This window comes from Sinocyclocheilus anshuiensis, unplaced genomic scaffold (genome assembly GCF_001515605.1).
Source record: "Sinocyclocheilus anshuiensis isolate Anshui unplaced genomic scaffold, SAMN03320099.WGS_v1.1 scaffold782, whole genome shotgun sequence".
Classification (NCBI taxonomy): Eukaryota; Metazoa; Chordata; class Actinopteri; order Cypriniformes; family Cyprinidae; genus Sinocyclocheilus; species Sinocyclocheilus anshuiensis.
The window spans coordinates 440,804-450,158 of record NW_015546111.1 but is presented as its reverse complement, the minus strand read 5'-3'; the positions used below and the strand labels follow the sequence as shown (position 1 = coordinate 450,158).

Sequence of the window (9,355 nt, the reverse complement as noted above, 5' to 3'; positions counted from 1 at the left end):
AGTCATTGTCATCTTTTTTTGCACTTGGAGGGTTAATGTTGTCTCAGGTGTGGGTGTCATAGTGGCTGTATGTTGCCCTGCGGGTGCGTCAAGCAGGGGTAACGGGGTGAAGAGCCTGGCACTGAGCTGGATTCCTGAAATGGTGTCAGGGAGACCTGATCCGGCCTCGCTGGCACCCAAGACTGGAAACAGGACCCCTTGGCTTAGCTCTTCACCCCCCTTTCCCTCGGCCTGGTCAGCATTACTTGGTCCCGCTCCCCTCAGCATGTACCTTCACCTGTCCTCCTGCAGACAGCCCTCCAGTCATTAATCATCGTTAAAGAAAACACAAGGGGGTTTACCTCATGCCATGCCAGCTCTCGTAAACTGAGATGTACATTTTTAATCCAAAGTAATATCCAGGATCTTTGCTTTGCCATATGTGGAGCGCGACTCTCATCTCATGTTAAGTTTAGAATTATCACGGATGTATCATGTGACTACGAAGATAGATACGTACATTTTCTCAGCACTAAAGTGCTAATTTTTTGTTCACTTTGCTGGAGAATCCAACTTAAATGGGTCCATACCAGTTAACCAAACTTTGATAAACTAATGACCTACTTAAACCAGCTAAAACTAGGAATGGGCATGAGTTCCTGAGTTATTGATCATGAAACATTAAAACATTGATCATACATTACTGTTCAAAGGCTTGGGGTTAGAAAGATTTTAAAATGTTGAAAGAACTATTTTATGATCACCAAGGTTGAATATATTTGATTAAAAATACAGTAATAACCAGTAATATTGTGAAATATAATTACAGTTTAAAATAACTGTTTTCTATCTGAGTATATTTTAAATGTAATTTATTCCTGTGATAGTCAGCAGCCATTACTCCAGTCTTCAGTGTCACATGATCAATGTTGAAAACAGTTGTGCTGCTTAATATTTTTGTGGAACCTGTGATACATTTTTTCAGGATTCTTTGATTTAATAGCAAGTCCTTTAATGTCACTTTTGATCAATTAAATGCATCCTTCCAGAATAAAAGAATAAAAACAATCTTACTGCCCTCAAGCTTTTGAACAGTAGTGTATCTAAATAATTCATCATTATTCAGTTTATTAAAGGGGTGGTTGACTGTTTTTTTTATAGGCTTGATTGTGTTTATGGGGTGCAGTCTAACATGTGTTAATGCTTCGTTTGTTAAAAAACGCATAATTTTTCACATAATTTACCTTTATTCCACACCGCTCTGTCCCTTCTCCTCTGAACGCGCTGATCATTTCCTGCTTTTATGAAGCCCCTCCCTCAGAAATACACGATGGGCTCTGATTGATTAGCTGGCCCAGTGTGTTGTGATTGGCTAAATAGCCTCTAGCGTGCGTCTAAACGTCCCGCCCCTCACAGTGGCATGTGCTCCGGTTGTATTATAAACAATGACGTCGTCTATATTGCTTATCAATTTGAGCCCGATTGAGACACAGAGGATATTAGTGAAGAGTATCGCTCAGAACCTGTGCAAGCACGGCTTTTAATGGTAGGCCTAAGATTTTTGTTTGTTGTTGTCTCATACTTTTAGATACGCTGTTTTCCCGGAGGCGGGGTTTATGTAAAATTCTGGGTTCTTGATGTAACGGACCTGGGAAGTAACTCGTTGTAGTCCCTTACCAGTCGTTTTTGTAGGCATTAAACTGCCAGAATTTTAAAAGACGATATGCAGATATTGTTTATGATCAAACAGCAGCAACATTACACACTAACTAACATTAAAAAAGTGAAATCACAATCAACCACCCCTTTAAAATCCAGGTGATCTTGACATGTGGTTATAAGTGCTTTTTAAGCATTTAAAAAAAAATTTACATTTCATAAAGGACACAGTCTGAGGGTGCTTTCACACCTGGCCCGTTGTTTCGGAACCTGGCAGTAGGTGCATTTAAAAAAATGTTTTCCCGATGAATTCTGGACTCCTGCTCAAAATGATAAATTAATATAACGACAGCTACAAAAAAAAACAACAATAAGCCCGCGAAGCTGTTGTCGTTCCATCCTGACGGAAGACAGCCCTGACAGCTAAGTGGAATCCCGGAAAATAAACCGTGGAACTTTGACCAATGAGAGAACAGTTTACTCACGCGTGACTTGTATTAACAAATTTGGTCTGTTTAGAAACTTTGCTGTGTGAAAGCGAACCGCACCAAGAATAAAAAGCAACATTGTAATAATTTTAATCCCTGTTTCGGTGTGAAAGCACCCTCAAAACGTGATGCTTATGCCGTAAGAGGCTGAAAAAAATCAGTTCATGAGCTTTGAGGATCTAAGCAGTGTGTCCTAATTTTTGAAAATCGAATTGATTCATTACATTTTGTAATACATTTAACAGTTACATTTCTAATCTCCATATTCTTCCTCCAGAGGTCCTCTGAGGTCATAAACTGTTGAATGAAGCCTTGAATCTGTGAGTCCCTCAACACCGTCTGCCTGAGGGACCCGGTGGAAAGAAGCACAGCATGCAAGAGATCTGTGCCAAACCCAAAACTGTCTCCTGTTTAGACTGTACAGAGCAACCCCACCATCAGAGCCTCTCTTATGGGGCTTGATGGAAATTACAAGGAAGCTACACAACAATCAAGCTGAGCTAAACGCCAGCGTACACCAGAATCACCATTCATCAAGACCTTGACCTCACACACTTTATGGCAGACCAATTCATGCTTCTTGCTGATCACCACAGTACAATGTTAGGTTTTTTGTTTGTTTGTTTTTTTTTTTAAAAAGGCTTGTGACAAACAATAATCCTTGTCGTTATTCATGCTATTATGTGTTGAACGCAGAAGTGCTTTGGGTGTTTTATTTTTCAATGTTTAGTTATTTAACTTGAAGAGAATTGTAACTACTGGGTACATTTGTATGTGAATAATGTAAATTGGACAATGGGAGGAGACTATCTGTGAATAAAACAGAATGAAAGGGACTGCCATGTCTGAACTCCACTGAGTTTTTTAATGCTAGAGATGTTTTTAATATTGTCTCATAGTGAAATAATTTTTAATGCCATAGTTGCACCAGATTAATGCATACAGATGTAAACATGGACAAATGCCTGAGCTTACAAATGCTTACTTACATAAGAAATGTGTAATATCCAAATATCAACAGCCAGATGCACATGCAACTGCAATACCGAAGTTTGTTTTAAATGTTTAACTTTAAAGATGGCTTGGCTTTATCATTGTAAGAAACTGTTGTCACTAACTCACATGTTCTGTGTTAGAGCCTTGTCGTAAAATTCCTGGTTTTCTTGTTGATAAAATGCCTGTTATTTCAAGTGTATGCCTATTTATAAACCAGAACAGATCGCCAATACCCAAAGGTGTCCTATTTAACTCCAAATTATGGCAATTTATAGCCACTCTGGAACATTGTTAGAACATGAGTGCAAACTAGTATGCAAACAGTCAATGTCCAATGCAATTTAAATTTAATGGGGGAAAAACTCTTTCTTTAGACTGCTGTATTTGTAGATACAATCTGAGTGATATAGCGATGATCTGTGATTATAGAGGTAATGCATATCTTTTTGGGAAATCTAACAAGGTCCAAGATGGCTCAGCTGCCCCTACTTATGCTTTTCCAGAAGGCCATGAGTTAGATGCCTGTATCAAACCCACCACCAAGCTCACATCCCCGTGACCTTTGTGCACATGCTTCAGCACTCTTGCCATCTGTATAGCATGACATCTAACCCCCCCACCCCCAAAGCTTGTGTTCAGAACTCAAGTCGCACTAAACCACAATCACCATGGTTACTTTTCAGAAGATTTTGCATTGTTGAGAAGAGGTTCTTTTTTGCCTCTTTTTAGGTTCAAACTCTACATCCTGTTTTTTTTTAATATTTCTCCTGTTTCACGTCTGTAAGGTGAGACTTCTGTAACCAATGTAACTCTGACCTTTGTAGCACAGTTTGTCAGAGGTTATGGTTTATTATTGTCCATTATGACACATCTGTCATATTCATACACAGTAGGGGGCAGCAAATCAACATGTATGCACAGACCCACCGATCAGGTTTCTCTCCCCCGAAGACATTCAGACAGGTTGCCAACATTTATTTTTCTTTGCTGCCTCTGTTTCAAAGAAGAATGTGAACTATGGGACTCGTTATATTTTCTGGCCTAGTGTTCCCTGTAACTTTAGATGGTCCCACAAATGACGGGTTTGTTTCAACATTGAGCTGTTGCTGTGGGGATTGCTCCAATTGCGGGTACCGCTTGTGTTGTCCTGCTGGGGAAAATAAGAGGGGCTATTTTTAGGCCTATGTCAGTTGCTAGTGAGTTACAGCACTGAGGCAATGTCAAGGTGATGAATTAATTTACAAAGAATGAGGACCAGTGGAAGGTATACGATTGGCGTAGATGTGATGGAAACAAGAAGACGTAAGTACTTTCATAGTAAGGTCATGTCACTCAAACAGTCCTGGAATAGCTTGGGTGTGAGATGGGGAAACACACCATAAAGTTTTTGACGTTGAATTACAGCCTGTTATCTCGTCAGGGCCTTTCTGGAGTTCCTCTGATAACTTCATAAAGCTAACAAGCAAAGAACTTCATATAGCACAAGCATAAAGCAAATTGGGTTAAAGATTTGAACACGACTTCAGAAAATGTAATATAGCCTATAGTCTACTTTGTTTATTGTTTAGTGAGATTGAAAAAAAAATTGTAACTTACATTTTATACACTACTGCCAGTAAGATTGTTTACTTTTGCTCTACCAACTGAAAAAAAAAAAAAAAAACAATAGCGAAAGTAGTTTCACCGTTGCGCATATCAAGCATATCGTTCCTAAATGAATCAATGTTTTTCAATCTAACAGTAATGAATGATTTATTGACTCATTCATGTGTATAATTCCTGAATGAATCGGTGTTTAAATCACTCATATAGACACATACCAATTCTTAGTTTTCAGTGACATGACTGCTTGAAGACCTGGCGGGCAAAACATCCATAGAACTGCAGCACAAGCCTGTCAATTTTCTATCTGTTCCAATCTTAAAATATTTAGATCACCTCTCAAAAGAGTAAAACAAAAATATGTGATCAAAATGCAAGTTTTGGCCATTAGCAATCCATATAAATCACCCACGGCAATTATTTCAATCACTAAAAACAGCAGGACATTCTAAAACATTTAATGTGAAAACACTTAAAGTGCCTTTAAAACAGTGATATCAGAAGATCAAATTTAGTACACACCTTATTGATGATGTGTGCTTTACACAGGATTGATTTTCTTGTGTGAATGTTTCTAATGACTCACTCATAAAGACAATTGTCACCACCTACTTGGCGTAATGATATAACCTGCGCAAAGATTCACAGAAAAATTCCCACCACTAATACGGACTGAAACACTCTATCTGGAACTCAAACTTAGAGTGACACAAAGTTTCAGTGATGCAGAAAACCCAACAACCATTGGAATCTGGTGTTTGTTGCTGTTTGTTGGGAAAAATAGTGTTGAACTAGCCATAAACATCTAATAAATGTTGCTGAAAGGCAAACATGTCATCCATACCACCCCTTTTCATGAAGTATAAGGGTTATCGAGCGGTCAAGCTCTGTGGTGAGTGAACATCCATCGCTCCACACTGCGAGTTTCTACACCATCAAAGGACTTCAAACAAACTGCTGTCCCCAGCCCTACTCGCTCTCACTCACACTCACTCTCAGCTGTCTTATCTCCCAGGCAGTAAGTCCCATTCCCACAGCTGTTATCGTACGATGACATATTGACGCGAGGGTGCAGTATGGCTGGTGCTCAAAATAAGCCCATTGGAAATTGTTATTGGTGTTTGAGTGCTGGGTACTTATCAAACAGGCCTGTTTTGCAGTTCTCCCAGTGAGAGATGGCTCTTTCACTTAGTTTTGGACTTTCTGGTGTTCTCACTCCAATTCACATGACCTTTGAGGTGTTTGGCTAAAGTGCCATTATAGTAGGAGATCACAGGTTTGGGGGTGGTGAAATTTGTGGTCACTGAGCAGCTGGAGGTAAATGGGCAGCAGCTGGATACGCTGTACTCTTGTTTTCTTCATGCATTTGGGCGTTGGTTGGCTTTGTGATCAAGCACCTTTGATTGACACCAATGTGGCTTTCCCTTAGGCTTTCTCTAAATCTATTCTGCCTTTGGAAGTCACAATCTTATTTTCATAAGTCATTGGGCCCTTTTCATGAAAGACATATTGTGTGACTCATATGATTTATAATCACATTTTATTTATTGACTTTTGGCTTTTTATAAAAGAGTATAATAAAGAGCAGAGTGGATTGTGGAAACAGGTTTCTTATGCTTACCACTGGCTATATTGAAAATACAGTAAAAATAGTAATATTGTGAAATATTATTACAATTTATATAACTGTTTTCTGTTTTAATCGATTTTAAAATGTAAAAACAGTTTAAAAAAAAAAAAAAACTAACAAAAACATTTTGTGGAAACAATTTTTTTCAGGATACTTTGCACAACTACTGATGTGCTAGGTATAATGTTTGTTCATGACTTATCAAAATCCGGAAGAGTTATGAAATTGAAACTGTGGGATAGTACAATGTGTTTATCCTGCTCTCACATTCTGGATGATTTGCACGCAGTACTGAGATTTGAATGCAAAGGACCCATGTCTTGAACATAAACCATACCTCAAATACATCAGTGTCTTCAACTCTGGACTCAGTGTTAAGTAGCATTAGGGAGCTACAAGGATCTACTATACTAGCTGGCAAGAAAGTATTTTATCACAGCAGGAGAACAACAGCTGTGTCTCTTCTTTTATTTTCTTGCGTTGAGAACATTTGCCAACTCCAGTGTATTAAAGGCAATGGCGAGAGAAAGATTCATGGTTAGCTGAAAACCATCTTGCCTGGCACTGGATTGTTTTTACTGGCTTATCTGGGGGAACACTGACTCTGGACGCAATACAGATCAACCTCACAGATCCACTTTATTTGACACCAAACTTTGCTGTGAACACTTCCTCCTTCTGTACCACAGAACTGTTCGTTATTGTGCTGTCCACATCTACTTTGTAACAGCAAAATTAAACATTAAATATGTTGGTGTATTTTTTGGACAATGGGTATAGAATTCTAGTAGAATGCATTTTTTTTCCTTCTGGAGCATCAGTGACCATTTTAACATATACATACATACATAAAGTACATATATACAGTATATATATATATATATATATTTTTTTTTTATGTTGTTGAAAAACAACAATTAAGGGGTTTACAATTGTATATTTACAGTTATGATCTAGTATTTTAGTTATAGTATATTTATTTATTTATATAGTATACTTGTAGTATATTTATATAATATAGTTGTATATTTTGTTTTTATGTATTTTTTTTATTAAAGTCTTCAAACAATTACATCACCCAGACATTTTTAATTACGTTTTAAATTTTTTTTTAAAAATAGCTTAATATATCCATAATTAGGCATGGGCCGATTACCAGTTTCAAGGTATACCGCGATTTAAAAATTTCACGGTTTCAAAACCGCTAATATTTTATGTATACGTTGATGGTATAATTAAATATTATATTGTTAGCAATAAATTAATCCGCATATCATCTAATTTATTCTTTAACATTTTTATAGATTGCCCACGCTACCATTTTTGTGTCTCCATCACGAAGCCTTGATTCCTATTGAGTAAGAATTTCCTATAAAAAAAAAAAAAAAACTAACAAAAACATTTTGTGGAAACAATTTTTTTCAGGATACTTTGCACAACTACTGATGTGCTAGGTATAATGTTTGTTCATGACTTATCAAAATCCGGAAGAGTTATGAAATTGAAACTGTGGGATAGTACAATGTGTTTATCCTGCTCTCACATTCTGGATGATTTGCACGCAGTACTGAGATTTGAATGCAAAGGACCCATGTCTTGAACATAAACCATACCTCAAATACATCAGTGTCTTCAACTCTGGACTCAGTGTTAAGTAGCATTAGGGAGCTACAAGGATCTACTATACTAGCTGGCAAGAAAGTATTTTATCACAGCAGGAGAACAACAGCTGTGTCTCTTCTTTTATTTTCTTGCGTTGAGAACATTTGCCAACTCCAGTGTATTAAAGGCAATGGCGAGAGAAAGATTCATGGTTAGCTGAAAACCATCTTGCCTGGCACTGGATTGTTTTTACTGGCTTATCTGGGGGAACACTGACTCTGGACGCAATACAGATCAACCTCACAGATCCACTTTATTTGACACCAAACTTTGCTGTGAACACTTCCTCCTTCTGTACCACAGAACTGTTCGTTATTGTGCTGTCCACATCTACTTTGTAACAGCAAAATTAAACATTAAATATGTTGGTGTATTTTTTGGACAATGGGTATAGAATTCTAGTAGAATGCATTTTTTTTCCTTCTGGAGCATCAGTGACCATTTTAACATATACATACATACATAAAGTACATATATACAGTATATATATATATATATATATTTTTTTTTTATGTTGTTGAAAAACAACAATTAAGGGGTTTACAATTGTATATTTACAGTTATGATCTAGTATTTTAGTTATAGTATATTTATTTATTTATATAGTATACTTGTAGTATATTTATATAATATAGTTGTATATTTTGTTTTTATGTATTTTTTTTATTAAAGTCTTCAAACAATTACATCACCCAGACATTTTTAATTACGTTTTAAATTTTTTTTTAAAAATAGCTTAATATATCCATAATTAGGCATGGGCCGATTACCAGTTTCAAGGTATACCGCGATTTAAAAATTTCACGGTTTCAAAACCGCTAATATTTTCCGTTATACCGTTCCTGCGGTATGCACTGTTTTTCATGTCTCCTCAAAGACTGAAAGTGTAGGAATCCCTCAGGTTAAGTGCAGTGTAGAGAGTAACACGACCCTCCTCCTCCTGTTGGTGCGAGCTAGCGGTCAGTCACGTGCAGTGTTGCCAAGTCAATTGGGCTATTTTGACACTGTTGCCGCGGGTTGTTTTTCATGTCCGCGGGTTGAAGCGCCTCCAATAATATGATATTTATCCCCTGGAATGCGAATTTTAGCAAGGGAACCCCGCCAAAAAATATGTATTTTACCCCCGGAACGCGATTTTAAACTGGGGACCCCCTTGCGATTGGGCTAGTTTTGGGCTAGTTTTGAGTAGCGAATGAGCGGGTTTTCTTTTGAAAACCTGGCAACCCTGGTCACGTGTGTAGGATGGCCGAACTTAAAGGGGTGGTTTACTGTTTTTTTTCTAGGCTTGATTGTGTTTATGGGGTGCAGTCTAACATGTGTTAATGCTTCGTTTTTAAAA

At 37.4% G+C, this 9,355-nt stretch overlaps 1 protein-coding gene across 8 annotated transcripts in view; it reads left to right on the top strand.

Moving 5' to 3' along the window:
- LOC107700716 (MAP7 domain-containing protein 1-like) overlaps positions 1 to 2,594 on the top strand; it is a 44,022-nt gene extending 41,428 nt beyond the window's left edge. For all 8 annotated transcript variants that reach the window (XM_016502470.1, XM_016502469.1, XM_016502468.1 and 5 more), the window contains one exon: positions 2,404 to 2,594. In XM_016502470.1, the coding sequence (XP_016357956.1) occupies positions 2,404 to 2,414 (11 nt within the window). In that variant the 3' untranslated portion in view covers positions 2,415 to 2,594. The remainder of the gene's footprint in view (positions 1 to 2,403) is intronic.
- Positions 2,595 to 9,355: the final 6,761 nt, after the last annotated feature.